Here is a 22,121-nt window from a genome sequence, read left to right as displayed (position 1 = left end):
TTTGCAGTTGGTCAGCCACCACCCTTTCAACTACATAATTATCTGCGTCTCTGACCTCACTGATTGCAATACAAGCACACCTAAGCACACATAGGTAGCTCAGGATTACACTCGACGCAACCTGGTGCAGTGGACTTCAATCCACTATAGTTTGTGCTATGGTATATTTCTTGGTCTTTAACACATCACATGATCTTTGCTGGTTTTGCCACAGACTAACATGGTTGGCCATCTGGAGATAATATTATCACACCAAGAAAGGGGTGCATGTTGGCCTCCCTATGTTTGTTGAACTAAATCTCCCATCATTCCTGGCACTGGCTTGCTGTGGCTAGGGCTGATGGGAGTCTAGTAACATCTGGAAGGCCACAGATGTTACTCTCTCCTTCTTTACTCTGTTACTGTTGCTTATTATTATTACTCAGTGCTTTTTTCTGGGGGGATGCAGGGGTATGCATACCCCTAAAAATGTGAATCTTTGTACTTTTATCCATTTACTGTATTTATTTTTCCCAATTTGAACTATAAAGTGGTGATTTTCTTGAGTCAAAATGAGAGTACCACTAAACACTTTGTTTAGAAAAAAGGACTATTTACTTATTACTAAATACAGTGGATGCTCGGGTTGCGAATGTGATCTGTGCGGGAGGCGTGTTCGCAACCCACAGGGTTTGCAACCCGCAATGCCGTGTCTGCGCACGTGCAGGTTGCGATTCAGTGTTTCTGCGCATGTGCAAAGCGCGATTTAGCGCTTCTGTGCATGCGCAACCACTGAAACCCAGAAGTAACCCGTTCTGGTACTTCCGGGTTTCGGCAGGTAAAGGGCCCCCTGACCATTAGGTCCAGTCGTGGCCGACTCTGGGGTTGCGGTGCTCATCTCGCTTTATTGGTTGAGGGAGCCGGTGTACAGCTTCCGGTAACCTGAAAAAAATGCAACCTGAAGCATCTGTAGCCCGAGGTATGACTGTACAACATAATAATTCCTAGATAAAACACAAGATATTTCTGCTCCCTTCTATCTCTGTGACACTTACCCCCAGTCCTTTATTTCTGGAAAAAAGGTGGGGGAACTCACCATGAAGTTTGTTTTGTTTATTGCAGGTCTAGTCACAGTGCCCCCCCCCAACACGGGCAGTGGCTAAATGTAAAATGTGATTAATAAAGTCAAGCAGACAATGATCTGGATTGGAAATGGCCACAACTTTATAGATTACAGCCATTGGGTGTGTATCTGTTCCTGCACCCCCAGACAAAAAATATATATTTCATTTTTAAAAGGTAAGGGAACTCAGTTCCCGCGAGTTCCGGCTCAAAACGCCCCCTGATTGCCGAATGTGGCCCTCCAGAGGTTGACTAGACTACAGCTGCCAGGCTGGCTGGCATGGATGATGGGAGCTGGAGTCCCAGCAGGCGCCGGCGGCCGCAGGTTCCCCCACTCCGGCCTGTCACAATGAACTACGTTTCCCAGGATTCTTGTGGGGGGGGCAGTCGGGAATGGGAAAGGCCAGTGGAAAGGAGAGGAGGCCTTTTTGGGGGGGGGGGGGAGAGAGAGAGAGAGAGAGAGAGAGAGAGAGAGAGAGAGAGAGAGAGAATGGGGGGAGGACTCGGTTTCCCATGGCGCCCCGCGCCCCGGACCGGAAGCGGCTCCTCCTCGGGAGGCGCCTTAAAGCGGAAGCGTCGTGCCGGGGCGGGGCTGCAGTTCCTTTCGGGCCTCGCTTGACGCGCAGACGGAGTCGGAGCCGCCGCCTCGGAGAAGGAAGCAGCAGTCGACGCCGACGCCGCACCAGCAGCAGCAGCTCCGAGCGCGAAGAGCACCGCCGACGCCGCGCACACCTTCTCTCCCTCCTTCACCTTTCCCTTCGTCGCCTGCAGCACCATGGTAAGACCCGGCGCGGCCCCTCGCCTCCACCGCCCCCCCACCGCCCGCCCCACACACCGGGCCGCCATCTTGTCTCCCGGCCGCCATTTTGAGGGGGGCTCTCGGGGGCCCCTTTCCCCCCCGCCCCACCTGGCTTTGGCGGCGAAGGTGCCTCTGTGGCTCGATGTAGCGCCCCCCCCCCCGCTTAGCTCCTCGCCGTCCTCCCCCCTCGCCGCATTCTGGCAGTCACATGGCCAGTCACATGGGGAGGAGCTATTTTCTGTAGTGGGAGGGGGAAGGGAAGCCCCTCATCCTCCCAATCTCCTCCCCCTCCCCCCACCACACCCGACCTATATATCACCCTTCTGACGGGGTATGATGCTGGATGGAATCTTCTTTTTTTCCTTTTACACCCCCCCCCCCCCATTTTGTAGAGCTGGATGAGAGAGGGTAGAACCCAGGACCCCCATAAGTGTGGGGTGTGCAAATGCCTTCCGAACCTTCATTGCCCTTTCTTGCTTCTTAAAATGACTTAATTTGAAAGACTTGCGCAGAGGGAACTCGCTGCCCTCTTCCTTTCCCGGACCTCTGTTCTTTCCCTGCCGCCTCCGTCCCTCCCGCTCTTCCTCTCTCCCTCCCTTTTCAACAGCAGCTTCTCTCTACGGAGATGCAGGTTGAAAGGGAAGAGGGATATATAGAGCAGCCTATTGTGTGTAAGTCCCGGCGCGGGGAGGGGGGAGTCAAGACTTTCACGTGGCTGTGGCATTGCAGCAGTTTTATCCCCCACCCCACTCAAAAGGCCTGGATAAAACTATTTGCTCCCTCTCCAAAGAGCAGGTTCTAAATGCTGGCTGAATGTGGCACCTCTCCTAAAATGTCTATCAAATGACACTCTCAGGCTTGAGGTTTATATCCTTCCTGCAGCGAAGAGCTGGCCTGCCAAGAGACTCCTTAATAGTGCTGGCGAGAAATTCCTGGGCTCTTGATACTCTCACCCTTTTCTCCTCCCCTCCCCCTTGCCAAAATTGCTCTCTATTGCCGGTTGTAAAAACGCACCCCCTTTTTCACTACCCAAACTCTGAACTGGACAGGCTGCTTCCCTTGCCCGGGATTTGCACCCCTCCTAAGAGATCCCTTGTGGTTTCCCAGCTTCTGCTGGTGACAATAGATCTCTCCCTCTCTTAAGAAAAACCACAGTCCTGAGCACGCATCTCCTGAATGCTGCCACTTAACCTTCTCTCCTCTTCCCCCCTCCTCCCCCCCATCCCCTGCGACACAAGTCTACTTCCTTTTCTGGTGCTGGAGGCAGGAGGCCAAGCACCTCCCTCCAGACTGGCGGCTTTGGGGCACCTGCTGTCTCTGCTCTTGCATTCTGTGCTTTTCCCACCCCAGAAAGCTAGTGCCAGATTCCCGGCATCTCTGCTCCTGGCCTCTCCTGGGGGCAGGCATGGAACCTAGGAGATTTTTCTTTAAAAAAAACACTCCCTAGTTAGTTTATTTCCAATTCTGGCTGTTAAATTGCCCGTATATGCCACTCCCCATCCTGCCTTCCATCATCATCCTAACCTTAACCTGAATCCATTTCCTTCTATCTCTTCATTTTAGTGATGGGAATTTCTGACTCTGTTTAAAAGGTCAATTGGATGGGCCCCTTGGTGTGTGTGTGTGTGTGTGAGAGAGAGAGAGGTCTGCCCCAAATTCACTGTCTAGTCATTTGAAGAAGTCCTTGTTAAAAAAAAAAAGTTTTATGTGGCTTAACTCCAGATGACTCTGTGGGAGTAAGTTTCTTCACAGAACCTGCTCTGACCAGGATAGGGAAAGGCATCTAGGTTTAGGCTCTGGAATCTTGTCCATAACTGCCTGGGCTCAGTAGCCGGCCAAAATTTGTGGTTGCCTTAAACCTTTTCCTCTTCATTTCCTGTAGGGATGGAGAGTTTGAGGCTTATCTCCATTGCACATGTGCTTTGAAGTTGCCTCTGCAGTGCAAGATCAGGGAGAAAATCTCTGCTCCCCAGTTCTGAGCTCAGGAAGAGGGTGGGGGCTGGTCTGTGTCATGCTCTACTTCCGAAGCACTCAGAAGGGGGGGGGGGAATCAGTGATGGCTCATGCTTTACAGAGTTTGAAAGGATTCTTATGGCAAGTGAGTTTGCGGATCCATTTTTGAGCCTTTGCTAATTTGCATGGGTAAATGTAAGTTCTTCTGGATCAGCCTGGATGTCATTCTGAATAGCTTAGTTTGTTAGATCATCGAACTGATAACGCCAAGGTTGCAGGGTTCAGACACCGTATGGGACACCAGCATATTCCTGCATTGCAGAGGGTTAGACTATATGGTCCTCAGGGTCCCTTCCAAATCTGTGATTCTATGGATCAGACCAAAGGCCCAGTCAGCCCAGCATCCTGTTTTTCCACAGTTAAGCAGGCCATGAGGGCAACCTGGTGTTTCTCTCCAGTGACTGATATTCAGGCACAGTTGCACCTCTGAACATGGGCGGGTCCACATAGTCATCATGTGTGGGAAGCTAGTAATCTTGTCTAATCCCTTTCAAAGCCATCTGGGCTAGTGCACATCACCACATCAAGTGGCAGCGAATTCTGTAAATGAATTATGCACCACACGAATAAGTATTTTCTTTATCCGTCCTGATTCTCCTGCCATCTGGTTCATTGGATAACCCAGAGATCCAGTACTGTGAAAGTGGGAGGGAGTGCATCTTATTCTCTCTCCCACATGTGGAGGCTTTGGTGTGGCTATTGGCTGACTCCTTTCCCTTCTTTCTCCCTCCCTCCCTCCCTGGGCAGGCATCTGGCGTAGCCGTCTCCGATGGAGTTATCAAGGTCTTCAATGACATGAAGGTGCGCAAAGCATCCACCCCAGAAGAGGTGAAGAAGCGCAAGAAAGCTGTGCTCTTCTGCTTGAGCGAAGATAAGAAGAACATCATCCTGGAAGAGGGGAAGGAGATCCTGGTGGGGGATGTGGGGGACACCATTGATGACCCTTACCTCTACTTCGTCAAGATGCTGCCGGACTGTGACTGCCGCTATGCCCTTTACGATGCCACCTATGAGACAAAGGAAAGCAAAAAGGAGGACCTTGTCTTCATCTTCTGGTGAGGACTCCTTCCTAAAAACAAAACAAACTAAAGCCTACTCTGGGGCTACTGCCAGGCCACCCCATATCCCCTGCCCCCAGGCTCCCCCCCTTCCCGTACTCACGGAATCATGTTGAAGAGTAGTTCTTTTGGCCAAAAAAATGCTACCAAGCAAATGCAATCAGAGCAGAGGGTCTGGTGTGTTTGGAACCCTTTGTCGGAGGCTACTTCCCTGGCTACTTTTTCTGAGCTGGACACGGATTCTATCTGCTCCAGCCATCCCCCTCCCCCAGTCTAGCCTTGCTTCCAGATCTCATGAAAAGGCTTATTCAGGACCTGTCTTGCCACTCTTCTTCCCGGGTGTCAAACCAAAGGCTGTTGATGCCTTGGAAAGAGTTGACAGCAACCCGCTGGAGAAGATAGCAAGTGACTGAGCTTGGCTGAGGGCTCTAGGATTTTCATGGCAGAACTCGAGGATTTCACTCCGGGCACCTTAGTTCTTTTCAGAGTTGACAATGGGGGCAGAGCTGCTTTGATGTGGCTTGCCTGGAAGTCCTAGGGATAGGGGGAGTTCGCTGCCTCAGGCACCTTCAGTGCTTCCTGGCACTGTTGCCATGATAACATGGGGTTAAAGTCCTTTTAGGGAAGCATCCCTCCACATGTATGCACCCGCCTCCCATATACCTGGGATGCGGAGAATAGAAATCCCTTGCCAAGCAGTTCAGTTTGTGCCAATATCAAATTGTGGCACGGCAACAGCACAACCATTTTAAACACCCTGTATATCTCAGGTAAGGGGGGCGGTATACACAACTCAGGAATGAGAGGCAATTGTTGCCCTACACAGTGTGTAAGGAAATTTGGGCTGTCCTGTTGTAGTCTTCAATTTAAAAGGCTGTAGGTCATGGAATCTGTAGCACAGAACTGGGGAAACCTGGGCCCTCATGACGTTCCTGGGCTCAACTCACCATTGGCCATGCTGGCTGAGACTGAAGGCAGTCCAACAACATCTGGAGGACCACAAGTTCCCCCACCCTCTGTTCCAGCAGGTGAGGGGGGAAATGTCTTTGTCCCAGGATTCCGTTTGAGGAAGTGACTCCATTAGGCATATGGATGACGTGGCAGCTGCTATACCCTTAGGCATCTTCCCTCCTCTATCCTTGTCCGCTCCTTGAGCTGTTTTCACCCTGTTCAGACTAAGAAGGGAGAATATATATTTGTTATTCCCATGGGAATTGGGGCTGGTCACGCTCCTGATGTTGAGGTTGCTGTTTTGTCTCCCCGCAGGGCGCCTGAGTGTGCCCCCCTGAAGAGCAAGATGATCTATGCCAGTTCTAAGGATGCCATCAAGAAAAAATTAACAGGTGAGAACTGGTGCGGTTGCCTGTTTCACAGCAGGGGGATAGGAGTTGGGGACTGGTCTGCTGGGGGAAGGGCTGGAGCTCAGCAGTAGAGCACAGGCCTCTTATGCAGATGGCCCCACGCTGGAGGGGAGCTGTGTCTGAAATACTGGAGAGCTGCCAGTCAGTGCCACTGTAATTACTGTCTGTGTAGTGATTATTGTATATACTTGTGTATAAGCTGACTTTTTCAGAACATTTTTTATGCTGAAAAAGCCCCCCTCGGCTTACACTTGAGTGAGGGTTCCCTTTGCTGCTGTTGGCGGCGGAGGAACAAGCAGCCCGAAAGCAGCCCTTTTGGGCTACTTGTTCTTCCTCCGCCGCTGCTACCATTGGCCTTGAAGTAGGCAGGGGGACGGGAGGGGCTGGGGGGGAGAGAGAAGCCCCCTCTGCCATATGCACGCATGCACACACACTCACTCCGGCCCACCAGGAGGTTTGTGGTGTGGTGAACCGGCTTGTACTCCAATAAGTTTTCCCAGTTTTTTGTGGTAGAATTAGTTGCCTCGGCTTATACTCGACTATATATGGTAATTTTGTAAGACGCTTTTCTCTTGTGATTGCCTCTCTGCAACCATCTTGGAGGGGCAGAAACTGACCTTGTGAGAATCAAGTTGACACTGGCCTCTGCTTTCCTGTGCCATGGTCCCATCTGCAATAAGGCTCCCCCCTCTCCCAAAATGGAAAGAAGGCCTTCACTTGATCAGAAGTGGCAAATGGTAGGGACCAAAGTTTAAGGCTTGGTAGTGCTGTGCTCAGAGGCTCATAGAGCAGGGATGGCCAGGCTATGGCCCTCACACTATGTTGCTGGACTGCTATTAGCCCCAGCCAGCATAGGCAGGTGTGCTGGCAGTTGTCCAGGAACAGGTACCACCCTTCATTTAGAGGTTTGAGCCTCCCCAGCAATGTTTCAGTTATATCATTGTGGGTTGAATCCAGAATTAAGTTGGCAATGTTGAAATCAATGGGACAGATTTAGACATTGATTCAGCGCTATGCATCTTTGAAATGCCCTTAAAATGGCTGTTAACAATGTAGTGGTGAAATATTAATTTAATAGTAATTTATTATTTATACCCCGCCCATCTGGCTGGGTTTCCCCAGCCACTCTGAGCGACTCCCAACCAAATATTAAAAACTTGATACAGCAGTAAACATTAAAAACTTCCCCAACCAGGGCTGCCTTTGCTTCCTGAATAAACAGTTGATTGGGCTGAAACCCTACTTTTGGTCCCTTCTATGTTGCCTTCTCATTCACCTTCACTCTCATTGTCTGAAAACAGCATGCTAATTCCCACAACTGTCTCCCAACTTTGTACCGGCCCACACTTCTCCCCACCTGAAATTGACTTGACCGCTCTCCCCAATCTGACCCCCCTCCCTGCATCTGAATAGCAGCTAAGCAGGCTGAATGACTTTTCAGATGCTACAAATGGAGCGTTGAGACAAAGAAGTCCCATCTCTTCATAAGTTTCTTGGGCAGCCTTCGCTAGCCTGACGTCCCACAGATGTTTCAGGATTGCAGCTCTCACCAGCCCCAGCTTGCCGGGGACTATAGTCCACGATCTTCTGGAGGGTACCATTGGTGGAGGCTGTTCTTGAGAGCTTTTTCCAGCTGCCACCTGACAGTGACTTTGGCTGTGCAAATTGCCAGTGCAATTTGTGCCTGCTACAAATTGCAGAGGTGGTGAGTTGTTGAGACTGGGGAGCTGTGGTGGTGGACCAAATACAGAGATTGGGATTAAAGGGGTGGATAACAGATGTGTGGGTGTGGGGGAGGCATTGTTCTTCAGCCTTTGTTCTATCTCTAGTAGCTGCTAGTGGGGAAGGGGTTGCTGTTTGATCTGGGGATCGGCCTGTTGACTGGGCAGGAATACATGATGGAGGTCTGCAAGAGCCACTCATGTCCCCACCTCTTTCCTTGCAGGGATCAAGCACGAGTTGCAAGCAAACTGCTACGAGGAAGTCAAGGATCGCTGCACCCTTGCGGAGAAATTGGGCGGCAGTGCCGTCATCAGCTTGGAGGGCAAGCCCTTGTGAGCCACCCCCTCCCCCGTTGTGCCAGCGTCTTCGGAGCTTCCATATTATTGGCCCTGTGCTATCATTTTTTGGGGGTTCGGTGGGTGGGACGTGGGGTGGGTTCTCCGTTTTAGTTAGGTTCCGGTTTTCTGCCTTCTCACCTTTTTACCCCCTCTGGTGCTCCCTTCTCATGAAAGCAGCTGCAGCCCAACCTTGCGGCTGCTGTTAAAACTTGCCAAACCAGCTACAACTCCTTCTCCCTCTTCCCCGGCCCCCCAAACCTTCCTCTATCCTTCCTCCCCCTCTCCAAGCCTAGACTCTTAAGGTGGCATTCCTTGAGGCCCCACTTCTTGGCTGCTTCCTTCACCCCATGGGACCATTGGTTTCCTCCATTCCAGCTTTGGGACCACTCTCAAGCAGGATTCCACTCCTGGCCAAGGCTTGAAAATGGTGTGGGAGGGAGGGCAAAAGGAAGGGGGCACCTAAAGGCAGGGGTCTCCATGGCCCCTCATTCCAAAATTAGTCCATCATTCCCAGTGTGTAATTTTTTTTTCTTTTTTTGGTCTCTGTATGTGTGTTTTTGGAAAACAAATGTGGAATGGCAGCTGTGTTCCCGGCCCCCCCCTCCCAGTGACCCACAACCCCTCCCTCTTTACCGCCATAGTGGCTTTGTGCTTGTCCGTAGTACTGTGTATAAATGAGATATTGTGGAGAAAGTTGCACCCATCTCAATGTTGGGGGTGGAATTAACAAAATATGGAAGCAGCACCAATGATCTTCAATAAAAAAATTAAATAATGCTACCTCTTGCGTGTGTCTGTCTCTCCCCCCCCCCCTTTCTTTCTCACTCAACCTGAGCCTTGGGGGTTAAGCACAGGGCTGTGTGTACTTGGTGTTAAAACTTTCCTAATTCTCTGCCAAGAAAAGCAACCCATTCAACCTGTGAGTTGCGCCAGGTCACTAAATCTGCTTGTTGTTCTGACAAAATTCTACCTCTGCCCAGAGGTCAGACAGAATCCCCCCTCCTTTTCCTCCATCGGTACTAGAAACCTTCATCCACCTGTTTGCTTCCAGCATTAACCAGGTGATGCCCACATGATTTCTGCCCCATCTCTCTAGCCACAAGAGCTAGAAACTTGGGTTTCATATTAAATAAAACCCGATGATCATGAATCTAGAACAAACACTTAAAGGTTCTGTCTCATCTAAGACTCCTAAAGCAGAATGGATGGAACATCGCCTTTCCCTCCAAAGTCTCTCCTGAGGAAATGGAGAAAATTTAATGGAGGAAATGTTCGCCTCTCCTTGTGACTTGCTCACTGCTGGCTTAAAAAGTTAATAGCTTACCAAGCACTGCTGGGGAAACTTTCAGTAGTTAAACCTCCTCTTTGTAACCTTCAAAATATGCTCTTTCACGTTTCACAGAACTTCTTGCCTGCTGGAAGTATTCATGTGTGTGTGTGTACATACATATATCACAAGCTGAATAGAAAACAGGCACTTCCTCATTTATAACACAGGCCTATCATAGAAGGCTTTTAAAATAGTCTGGTGCTTGGACTTTGGTCCGTCCATAGGGTGTGGTGAAAGCACACTGGACGAGCTTTGTGCTTTTCTTTTGCTGCATTAAGTCTGATGCAGAAATGGTAACATCAGGAAGGTGCTATTGACACTTCACAGAGGAAAGTGAATTATATAGGCCCCAAACCCAAGTTACGAGAAGGGATTTTGCCTAAACTTGGGGAAGAACTTGCAGAGGGTATTACGTAGTTATTTGTGGGGAGGGGGAATTGCATCGGGAGATGGCCTGTTTGCTTACAGTGTTTTTAAGCAGAGTCTGCATATTCACCTGCTACAGACACTAGGAGCAGATCGCCTCCGTTGTCAACCAGTTGTGCTCCATGACCTTTTGGATCCCTTTCAACTCCTGGGGGTAATCAGATTTGTAAGAAGCGGATTGCCTAAAATTGTGACTTGGCCCCAGGCTGAAGTTTTTTGTTCTTTTTGATTGGTAGAGCATGAGACTTAGGGTCATGGGTTCGAGTCCTTTGTTGGGCAAAAGATTCTTGCATTACGGGGGGTTGGACTAGATGATGCTTGTAGTCACTTCCAACTCTCTATATAAATTCCATTGCTGGCTCTTGAAGGCAGCCTCTCCTAACCTGATACCTTCCAGATGTTTTGGACTACAACTCCCATCAGCCCCTGCCTGGGGCTAGTGCAGTATGCACTTGAGAGCACCAATCCCACTAAGAGGCAGGATTCTGTGCCCACCTAAGCCCTCTGCACATTGTAGTAATTGAGACTCCTGGAAGAGCTGCCTCCAGCCCCTGCCTCCAGTGCGGGCTCAGCTGCCTAGCTGCCTGCTTAGATCTCTCTCCTTGGGGTGTGGCTGGCCCAGTTACCTGCTGTCGGCCAAGGCAGACCAAAGTCCTGGGTGGGGTTCGCAGCTTTCACTGCCATCTCCTGTGCCTCCAGCATCCCTGAAGCTGAGTCATACTGGCACTGCTCAGTCTCTCCTTCCCAGCTGGGCGTCAGCCAAAAGAGGTTTGGGGCTCGGTTCAGAAAGGCAGCGCAACACCCAAGCTTCGTGGGGGAACGGGTGCTAGATTCTCCTTTGCCTCCTGCTCAAATGCTGCGGAAAGGCTGTAACTCAGTGGTAGAGCACCCCTTGGCCTACACCATGGGTAGGCAAACCAAGCCCCGGGGGCTGGATCCGGCCCAATCGCCTTCTAAATCTGGGCCGCAGATGGTCCGGGAACCGGTGTAGAATGTGCCCTTTTATTTAAAATGCATCTCTGGGTTATTTGTGACGCATAGGAATTTGTTTTATTCCCCCCCCCCCAAAAAAATATAGTCTGGCCCCCCACAAGGTCTGAGGGGCGGTGGACTGGCCCTCTGCTGAAAAAGTTTGCTGACCCATGGCCTACACCAAGCTCCAGGTTTGATTCCTGGCATTTCCAAGTAGGGGTGGACATTGTTGTCCCCCTGAACCCCTGCGGAACGGCTGCTGGACCACTGAGCTGGAGGAACCAGTGGTCCAGTTCTGTAACAGTTTCCTGGCGTTCCACAGCAATCCTGTCCTTCATCTCCACAGCAGGCCCATGAGGAATGTGGCTGGTCTGAAAGTGTGTTGGGCCCAAGGCTGTCCGGAGCCGTCTTAGCCCGGCACTCAGCGTCACACCTCCGTGGCGCAATGATTATTAGAGGCTGGATGTAATGGCCTTTCCACCCTTTTATTAGCTGGGGATGTGGCTTGCGTCACTTCCTTCAAACGTCGCTGCCTGTGGAGCTTCTCTGAGGGAGGCCCAGAGTCCCACCTTGATGGCACCACCTCTCGACCGTGGTTTCTTTTACTTTCATTTTAAAGCAAATTTCACGGCGAGGCTGTTTTCTACCTCTCTGGCACTGAAGCCTGGGAGTTTGCCTGCCTCTTGCACGCTTCCCAAAGGCATTTGTTTGGCCACTGTGACAGGATGCCGGGTCTTTGTCCTAATCTGGCAGCACTGGTTTCTAAGTGCTTGCAATTTGTACAATGTTTAAGGACAGAAATGACCGGGGTGTGTGTGTGGTATTTTGTTGCTTTTATAGCTGCTGGTAACTGGGATTATTCATAATTTGTGAGAGTGTGTTAAATATCTGCCATCAAGTGTTCATTTTTTAGACCGGGGGTGGTGAAGCCAAGGCAGCCTTCCCATCAGCCTCCCTGCTGACATGGCCGATGGATAGGGATGATGGGAGTTGTAGTTCATTAACATCTGGAGGGCTACTAGTTCCCCATTCCTGGTTTTAGGTGTCTGTCAGCGTTTGCAGGAGATAGCTTGCACATGCTCAGAGGCACTGCTGTTAGCTTCACATTTTCAAATCTGTCCTTTTAAAGTTCAGAATCTTTTTAAGAGCAAGTTGCTATTGATGGCTGTACATTGCTCAACTGAGACTAGTTTCCTGAGCGCATTTTGAAAGACCAATTCCCCCCCTATCCCTTTGCCCTAAAGCGAACTTGTGGTTAAGGAGTCTCAACTCTTCTTGGTCTCTATTCTTGATGACGCATATCCTTTTTTTCTCTTGCTGAGTGGTAGAGGCGGAGCTTAACTTCTAAATGAGTCACACAAAGACCCAGGCTTTTTGCGGGTGGGGCAGGGAGGATGACCCAGTTTTCTTTTTAAAAGTGTCTCTGAGCTTGCACAAAGTTCCTTCAGCACCAAATAAGTCCCTTGGTGGGACAAGGGTGTATGGCATAGGTGCCCCACCCCAATCTGCCATCAGACTTCTTTCCTGTTTGATTATTCTTCCTGTATTTTAATCATATGTCTCTTCCTGTGTAATTTCAGAACTGGAATGGGCAGTGTTTTATTTGATTCCCCCCCCCCAAACACCCCTTTTTCGTGGTTGTATGACTTGAGGGAAAAGAAGTGCTTCTGTGTAATACAAAATATATACAGTATACTTTATTTATGCATGTGTATATTGGATGTTTAGATGAAAATCAGAAAGGAATTGCTTTCTCTTTGATTCCCAATCACTACTGGTAACAGTCCGTTGGCACTAAAACAAAATCCATTGCATGCTTATTTGAGAGTAAACCCATCAAACCCAGGAGAGCCTATTTCTGGGTAGGCCTGGCCATTCTAATCTGAGGTAGCTAGCTCTGGTGAGAATGGTTTAGTTGGTTTAAATCCAAAACACTTTCATCTCTGCCTCCACCCATGGCTAGCATGTGGCCCCTAACAGATTATCCCAGAGGGAATGCAGCCCTTGATATATATATTTTAAGCAATTTTTAATATTTTTTTTGTTGATTGTCTGTCCCTGGGTGGGGCTTTAAGGTAAGAGGCTGTGACTAAGAAGAAGGTCTGAGAGTAGGAGAACCTTGTAATTTTGGAAAATAACTCATCAGTGCCCTTGTTTGTGTCAGGCGCATATATATGGATAAAACACAGGGCAAAGCATTTCTCCCACAGAAATAGGAGTGTGCATGTTCTGATTAAGCTCCTCCCCTTGCCCTCCAATTATAATTGTCATGGTAACTTAATTAGAAATTGGAAGAATTTGTTGCTCTTGAGAATGACAGGCAGGGGAAATGAGCTCATGCAACAGTCAAAAAGTGGGCTCTGCTGTCCTCTGCAGGCCAAGCATGGTTATTGCATGACTTTTCAAAACAGCTGAATTAATTTTTTAATTTTTTGTCATTGGCATCCATCTGTCTCAAGAGACAATGGAGCGCACCTCTGGAGGTGAAGTCAAATCGCTGCATTAGCAGTGCCAATGTGACCTGCCTAGTCTGCCGAGGACAAAATCGGGAAGTTTGTAGATAATCCAGGCTAGGGCCTGGAAACCAGACATCTTTCTTTCTGTTTGTTTTTTTGCAAGTATTATTATTATGCACAGTTATCCCCCCCCCCCAAAAAAAACCCCACAGGGTGGGTGGTAGGAAGAAGAGAGATTAATTCTGCAGTTCATTTGTTTTTTAATTAAGTGGATAAATTTACAGCACATTTTTGCAATGCACTTAAACTTTGTGATAAGGTGATTTCTGCTGCAGCAGAGAAACCTGGTCTAGCTGCAGGTTCTTCATTTACAAAAGGAATAACAATATTCCCTGCTGCATTTAAACCTATCTGCCTTGGCAAAGCCTCTGGGTAACTGTATCTGGTGATGAGTCACTTTTTCCCATCAGAGCAAGGTTCCACCCTGTGTTGATTCTGCAAATCAGGGCTGGGGAACATTTTGCAGCCTGGGGACTGAATTCCCTTCTGGGCAATTTTTTTTTGGGGTGTGTGTGTCACATGCTAGTGATGGGTGGGGAGAGAGGGAGAATCAGGTGGAGATACACATGCCACCCTTGTACAGGAGGCTAGTTTCCACACACACACACCAGTGCCTGTCTGCCCCCCACTCAGGTGAGCAAGAGGCATTAGCAGAATTCCAGGACATATTCTATCCAGGCAAAAACACTCAAGGAAGATGCAGAGCAGGGCCAGTGTGGGGTGTGGCTTGGGAAGTGAGGCTGAGGCCCTCTACTCCACTCCTGGTTTCTCTGGCTGAGTTGTTCATGCCTTTGTTCCAGGCTGTATTTTTTCCCCAGGGGTTCCAGTGTCACATATATTTTTTTAAAATCAAGCTTTACAGGCACTCTCTTCTCCCCTATGGAAAATAAACTGCTTCTTTAAAGTCCCAGTTTACCATTACAAACAAAACAGAAGCCTATAAAGTCTGATTACTCTTGCAGCTTCCTGCATTCCCTTCTTCCCAGGACAGAAAATGGAAGTTATTCCTGACAGAAGAAACCTCCTCAAACTGGAGAAATGAGATACTGGGGTCTTGAAATATTTCTGCCTCCTTGCATACACTTTTACAGTGGTGCAGTAGAGAGGGGAGAACACTGGTGAGCAAAGCTCTAGGAATCCCCACCACTCTGAGCAGAAGTGTTGACATCATCTGCCAGAGCGCCATAGTAACCGGTGGCCCCTCCCAGCTCTGGCAATTGAATGAGGTGATGATAAGGCTTTCAAGTTTGTTTTATAACAGCGGGGATGAGGAACCTTTCGCCCTCCAGATGTTGCTGGACTACAAATCCCATCATCCCTCACGATTGGCCACGTTAACTGGGACTGATGAGATTTGAAGTCTTAACGGCAACATCCAGAGGGCCAGAGTTTCTCTCTCTTGGGCATAATTTCCTCCTCCTGCTATAACTGAATAAAATTTATCCGTCTTATCCTAAAGTTATCTTGGCTTTGTTTACCTTCCCTGAACCTAAGGTTTGCGTATAACATTAAACTGCGGTTTGGCATTGTGTGAATCTAGCCCAACAGTTTAAGTATGGCTTTATTTGACGGTGATCAAAAGTCACTCATTAACTAAGCTTTGTAGTTTGCTTAGAAACCTCGGTTCATGTTAACCATAGTTTAGTGGTGCATGCAAACCCTTAACTATGGTTAAGATGCTGCCACTGCCCCACCCCTCCAATAAAAACGGTTCTGAATACTCAGCTGTTCCCGCTGGTGCTTTTAACTGTTCTGTGCTGTAATCAAGGCTTAAGTGAACATCTTCTGCAAGATGCCTCAGCGTTAAATGTGGCCAGTGACTTGTCCATTAAAGCAAATTCATTGCATTTCTAATTAAAAGCCTAAAGGTTTACATTTTAGGTGGCTGAAGATCTTTTAGCAGATTTCCGTTTGTTGTACATGTTGAAACCCAGGCATTTGGCAGCAAGCACTGCTGAGATCTGCATAGTCATGCTGAGTTTAATAAGCTGAGCATTGTGGTACTGCTACTTTTAATGGATGGAGTGGGAAAATGGAGCAGCATAGCTGCCAGCACTTATGGACCCTCCGTGGGCTATGGCGGCCATCATGGTGAGCACCTGCACCACAGACTTGAGCACCATGCCATTGTGTGCTTCGGATGGGGAATTTCTGTGTTCTGTTCTCATATAGGACAAATCTCCAAGTTCCAATTGCTGTGAACGAATATTGGGGGCAGCCACCTCTGAAGCCAAATGGTGTTTAGGATGCACTCCAAGCTAGACATAAGAACATACGAAGAAGAACCCCACAGCTGGATCAGGCCAAAAGTCTGGGGAAATGAGCTCCAGTTCCCATTTAGCAGTTTTGCAGAAGTCAGCCCTGGGTCATTTGGCTCTTTAATTAGTTCTCTTTTCCCTCCTAGAAAAACGACACGTTCTTTTAAAGTTTAAAGAACAAATAACTTCTAGTGCATGCACTTGCAGTTGCAGATTAAAATATACAAAACAGGCAGGTGATGCTTAAGTTGCTAATATGCTCCCCTGAGTTTACAAAAAAAGTTTGAGTTCTTTTAAAATAATTTAAGGTTTATGATTTCTCTATTTCCTTCTGAGGAAACTGAATAGTTCAGTGAAACGAAGTTTGTAGCTGGCATCCCGTTAAGGCTTTGTTCAACTCTAGGTTTTTCTAATTTTTTCCTTAAACTTTTTGATTTTTGTTATTTAGTTTAATTCTATAAGATAATATTTCTAGTCGATTACTTCTCGTTTCAGGGATTTTCACGGTATTTCATTTCTTTTGTGTAATTTCTTGGTTCCGTGACTGTCTTTTTTCTACAAGTTGCTAATACGTCTTACATAGATTAAGCCAGTGTTTCCCAAACTTGGGTCTCCAGCTGCTTTTGGACTACAATCCCCAACCACTGATCCTGATAGCAAGGGATAATGGAAGTTGTAGTCCAAAGACAGCTGGAGACCCAAGTTTGGGAAACACTGGATTAAACTGTTACAGACTAACTAAGGGAGACAGCCGCACAACATAACATACTTGCTGCTCTGTTAAAACTGTGATAACGGTATCAACTGAAAATAACCGTCACAGAGGTGTATGGCATCATAGAGTTCTATAGCTCTTGCAATTAGCGCTTTACATATGCAATTTGGAGATGCTAACATCCTGTAAAGTCCACCCGGTCTCATGTCCTGTTCTCACCATGGCCAGCCAGATGTCTCACGCAGGACCACAGCACTCTGCCCACCTGTGATTCTCAGGAATTAGTATTCAAAGGCATCCTGCCTTCAACAGTGAAGGTGGCACATATGAAATATGAAACACCCCCATCTGCATTGGCATTCCTCCTCATCGGGGTTTAGTGGTGTAGTGAGGCCACGGAAAGGTCCCGCTACTGCCACCTACTGGCAACTCTGCAATTCTGTTTCCATTGCAGCCTTCCACGGAGCCTCATATTTTTCACAAACTGCCATCAACCCTCCAACACCAAACCCCAGAGAGTCTTATCGGGGAGTGCGACTCCTTCAGACAAATTTGCAACCCCCAAATCATGAAGCCTGTGTATGAGAGGTCCTCTGCCCTTCTGCGGACTGCAAACAGCCCCAGAGAACAAGGTTAACTATTTCCACCACCCCACAAACATCACCACCCTCCCAGCGGTGGTGGATTTGTACTATAACATTTCAGCAGCTCCCTGTGCGACACCAAAATCCAGTGCCTCCTCATTCCTTCTGTTGTCCATCATTGTTCTGGCACCCCTTTGGCGCGCTCTCAGTTTGGCGGGTGAACCTGTCGTGCTCCCTTAAATGCCCTCTGCTCCCAGACCACGACCTTTCCGTTTAAAAAGTCAAAAAATTATCCAGTGATGGGCAAAAGCAGAATGCCATCCACAGACCAGAGTCCGTTTAAACCAGCTTTTAACTTTCCAGAGTTGTAGCCCTCTGCTCCAGAGTCTCCCTGACCATTTGATCAGCCATGCCATTCCCTCGAATGCTCACCCCCAGCTGGAACCCAGCAGAACCAAACCAAAAGACTCGCTGCTTCAAATTCACCAGCCGGCGTTCAAGTCTACTGAAGACCCACCTGCTTGCTTACCTGCATCTCTTGCTATTAATCGCTGCCCTCTTTTAATGGGGTTGTTTCATTCCATATCTTAATCGTGGATGATTATAATTTAACGCTTTAATGGGATGAATTTTAATTGCGCATTTTTTTCATAAGTGGCGGGGGTGTGTGCTTCAATCCCTTTTACATACTTGCAAACTGCTTAGCATTTTATTTGTAAACTACTTAGCAATCTTGGCATTAAGTGGCATATTGAGTAATTGATAATAGATTAATATTTACTAATTTCTATGCTCCCTGTGCACTTAGCTGAGTATTTAACTCTTATTTATTTAGATTGATTGATTAAGAACAAACCCCAAAGGAAGAGTTGTATTTTGCACCCTCTGCCTCAAGGTGGTGCCGTATTCATTGCCCCAGATTTTGAAAAAAAAATATATGTAAAGAGCAAGAGAGGATTTATATCTCTGAAAATTAGAATCATAGAACTGTAGAGTTGGAAGGGACCCCGAGGGTCATCCAGTCCAACCCCCTGCAGTGCAGGAATATGCAGCTGGTCCATACAGGGATCGAACCTGCAACCTTGGTGTTCTCAGCACCATGGTCTAACCAACTGAGCTATCCAGGCCTGAGCTATTCACCATGGCCTTTCTATTACTGTATACAGTTCTTTCTACTGAGCTGTCTCCACATAAGCCCTGCTCAGAGGAGGCCCAGGGAAATTAATACCCACAGCTAACTTTAAGTCCATTGATTTCAATGGGTCTGCTTAGTTGGATGCAACTCATAATATTTCTCATTCTCCCCCACTGTGTATTTTATTTGCTCCTTGGATCTCCTTTACCCTTTTCCTACAGGGAGGTACGGACCCCCACCCCCACCCCCCACCTCCATGCTGAAAAGCAGTACATTTGCACATTCATTCACAAATAATAATCCAGGACTGAAAAGACCTGCGGAGTAACTGAAAAATCAATAAAAACATTCTATTCAGCTTTGTTGCCACTGCCACCACAACGTAGCCATCCTTTGAAACTCGCATTTCTCTTAATTTTGCAATGCAGTTCTTCAGCCAAGTGATCTTAAAAAAACAGATACAGTAGGGTAAAGTGCATTTGGTATCTTTTGAATTTGGACTGGCTTTATGTATGTGCTGCTGTTGTTTTAAACCTATTATTATTATTATTATTACTACAAATTGTTGCAGATATATTGGAAAAACAAGAAACGGGGAAACCAAAATTAGCAGATGAACCCCTCCTTGCTGCTAAGGCGATATTTTAGTTTGAAAAGTTGATCCAGATTTGTGCAATTAATATGCGTAGCTGCAAACTTAGAGCTGATGAGCATAATTTCTGCTGAAATACGAGAGTCCTGGCATTCCACCAGCCCTTGAAGACACACCAGTTGAGACAAGCCTTCCCCCAATCTCCTGACCTAAACCGCCCGTGCTAATTGCTGCCTTAACCCTTGTGATTGTTATGCCGTTTTAATTGGCTTGTTTTACTGCACACGCTAATTGCAGATGCTTTGCTGTTTTGATGGAACGGATTTATTGAGTGTTTTAATTACATGGGTTAATTTTGTACTAGTAACCCACTTAATATAAACATACAAAAATTAAGAATAACAACAACAACAACAGAAGAGAAAGAAGAAGAAGAAAGGTGCTGTGGCCCTTGCAATTCTGTGCTGGACTTGCTTGCTAAATTTTCAATTTGTTCTGAAAAAGGATCACCTGCCCAAACCCCCAAATACAACGCCCAGATCCTGAACTCCCTATAGCAGATAGGAAGGGCCTACAGTATCTCCAGTGTTCCTTTGCGGCACTGGGTAGTAGTGTTGTAAACAAAATCTGCCCTTTTCCCCTTATGGGGTATCCAAGAGTCCATATAGAGTCCTTATATAGGTTACCTATTGGTAGGAGAAAATAACAGAGGCCAACCAGAGAATATTGAGAAGCAAAGCAGCTAGTAAGCTTGATCTTTATTGATCTGTTGCAACAGGGTGCTCCCCTCACTCGCAGGAAAGGAGGAGGACCCACAAAAATGCTGTGCAAGGGCTTATAAAGACTTTTGAAATTCCCATCCAAGACCACCCCTCCATACATCACACCTACATCACAGAAAGGGCGGTTTACATCAGGAATCTGAGTGGTTTGTTTACCACCTGTCTGACAGGTTACCTGTCTAAGGGTCACTTGATTGGATTGCCTGGGGAGCCTGGCCAGTCTTTTGTAATGATAAATACTTAGTTCCTGAGCCAGGTCACAGCCTCACACCCTATTCATATCTTAAATGTGTCCTTAAGACAGGGTTTGTGAAGGAAAAGACAATGCGGAGGCTTTTCCATTTTGACCTTGCAGAGAAATAATTGAGGTCAGTTTGGGAATCAAAAATGGTTTCAGGTCGGTCTTCCTGTGCTGATCTATGTACGTGTTTGGTTGGTACACTTATGAACATTGAACATATATCCAAGACCTCAAAATTCTTATCACAGTAGCCATGACAGCTGAGTTCTCCCTCCACTCTTGGAGGCAGCATGTCACCAACTGCTGGGCGTTACAATTGGGGAGAGTTGCCCTTGTGCTCAAGCCCTGCCTGCCGCCTTCCCATTGAATCCTCTGGCTGGCCACTGTGAGACCAGGACGCTGGACTACGTGGGCCTTTGGCCTGATCCAGCTGGCAGGCCTCTCCTTATGCTCTCCAGCTTCTCGGTGCGGCGCTCCAGAGAATGGTTAAAAAGCTGTGCCAACGGAGAAAGAAGTCACAAGTTCATCTCCGAAGAACATGACAACGTGCGCAAGAAACGTTTAAGGCATTCTGCAAAAGTGGGGGGAGGAGGAGGAGCACGAGGGAGAAGAAAACTATTTATTCTTAAACTCCGGGAGAGATCCAGGGACCTCCTCCCCCCGGCCTGCCGCTGAGGGACTTCCATCATGCCTCTGCGCTTATTCATTAATGTCCTTCATCTGAGCGCATACATTTCCCCCCAGCATATTAGCGACGTGGGAGCTCCTGACATAAGGACATGATGCGTTGCAAAGGACAGCATGTTTTCTTTCCCCGTTCCCCTCTCTAGCCCGCCCCATCCCCAAGGTTTTAAACAAGATGTTTAAGAACATTCGGCGAGGAAAATCAGATAATCCACATCATAAATTTTCAAACCCGGCCCTGTAGCAGCTTGACCTCAGCCACCACCACAAGCCCAGCCCAAGTAAAACGTCTTGCAAGACTGCCTCTCCCTGCCCCACCTTCCACTGGCCAGAAGATGCTCAGGGTATGGTTTTGGTGAGCCTCCAAACTGGTGAGAAAGCCAGCCGTCTACAGCTTCCTGTATACCCTATTTGTTAAAAGAAGGCTCTCTATAGATCTTCCTGGGAACATCCTTCCAGTTCCTTCAGCGTTCTTTTAAGTTAGGTTGTTGCTTGCCAGCAGGATGAAGCTGAACGATGCCACCTGGTGGTTGGTGAAATAAACAAACAATGTTTTTCAATGCACTTGAGAGTTGTTCAAGTAACACAGTTGATCCTAAAACATGATATCATGTGATTGTTGCATGCAGACTCCTCCAAGTGTCCCTGTTTTCCAGGGACAGTCCTGGATTTACAGAAGCCATCCTAGTTTCTCATTTGATCACGGAATGTCATGCTTCTCCTTAGACTGTCTCTATTTTCATCAGAGAAATGTTGGAGGGTATGGAGTCATGAGACCCCCGAGACAAGGAGATAAGTAACTATACAACCTTTAGAATTCATCTGAAGGCAGCCCTGTATAGGGAATGTTTATTAATGTTTTATTATGTTTTTATATATGTTGGGAGCCGCCAAGAGTGGCTGGGGCAACCCAGTCAGATGGGCGGGTTATAACAACAACAACAACAACAACAACAACAACAACATAAAATAGGATATCCCTATTTTCATTGGAGAGTGTGTTGCATGGAATGAATTACTGCTTTCATCACCCCCTTGAGAGACAATGACCCAAAGGAAACAGTGTGTGGGGCTTGCAAGTAATGAGAATAAATGTCTCTTGTTATTTAGTTATTTTTTATCCAACATATCATGCAATTGCTGAACAGATACTCTTCCGCTGATGAATCCCTCCTGCGAGAAGCTCAAGACGAAGCCTTCAGCAGCATGATTAAAATACAAGACTGGTTTGGAAGACGGTTGAGCTAAGGCAACCCTAGATTCTTAGGGCTGCAAAAATGACCCAGAGCTATGTTAAGAGAGCTTTGTATGGAAGAACTGGGCCAATTGCATACTGAAGCCATTTGGAATGCAAAGTAAGCAGGGTCTGCCTTTGAGAATCTTGGTTAGAGAGCAGGGGAAAAAAAGTTGCTTATTATAGGAAATGCACTACTTGGATAGAAGAGGTGTCTAGTTGTGAACTAGCTAGTTTAGACAAGAACAAGTCACAGGCAC

The 22,121-nt window shown here is 47.5% G+C and overlaps 1 protein-coding gene and 1 long non-coding RNA gene across 3 annotated transcripts; one reads left to right on the top strand and one right to left on the bottom strand.

Moving 5' to 3' along the window:
- The first annotated feature begins 1,647 nt into the window (after positions 1-1,647).
- Positions 1,648-9,172, top strand: CFL1 (cofilin 1). 2 transcript variants are annotated; one of them, XM_083478041.1, is made up of 4 exons: positions 1,648-1,879; positions 4,661-4,968; positions 6,238-6,314; positions 8,278-9,172. In XM_083478041.1, the coding sequence occupies exons 1-4, from the start codon at positions 1,877-1,879 to the stop codon at positions 8,388-8,390; spliced, it is 501 nt and encodes a 166-aa protein (XP_083334167.1). In that variant the 5' UTR covers positions 1,648-1,876; the 3' UTR covers positions 8,391-9,172. The 2 variants fall into 2 exon arrangements, with proteins under 2 accessions (XP_083334167.1, XP_083334168.1); XM_083478042.1 differs by lacking the exon at positions 8,278-9,172 and adding an exon at positions 6,411-6,470 and having other exon boundaries at positions 1,651-1,879; positions 6,238-6,358.
- LOC310694690 lies at positions 8,938-17,999 on the bottom strand. Its single transcript, XR_014519790.1, has 2 exons — positions 10,021-17,999; positions 8,938-9,984 (listed from the first exon to the last, which is right to left on the bottom strand). It is a non-coding gene; the product is annotated as an uncharacterized lncRNA (long non-coding RNA).
- Positions 18,000-22,121: the final 4,122 nt, after the last annotated feature.

This window comes from Podarcis liolepis (genome assembly GCF_965112155.1).
Source record: "Podarcis liolepis genome assembly, chromosome: 15".
NCBI lineage: Eukaryota > Metazoa > Chordata > Lepidosauria > Squamata > Lacertidae > Podarcis > Podarcis liolepis.
The sequence above is the reverse complement of the archived record's forward strand: the minus strand, read 5'-3'. Positions and strand labels throughout refer to the sequence as shown.

Excerpts from the sequence above, each read along its gene's own strand:
- CFL1 (XM_083478041.1), top strand. Across the intron at positions 4,969-6,237 it reads GACCTTGTCTTCATCTTCTG|GGCGCCTGAGTGTGCCCCCC; the intron begins GTGAGGACTCCT and ends GTCTCCCCGCAG. Across the intron at positions 6,315-8,277 it reads CATCAAGAAAAAATTAACAG|GGATCAAGCACGAGTTGCAA; the intron begins GTGAGAACTGGT and ends CTTTCCTTGCAG.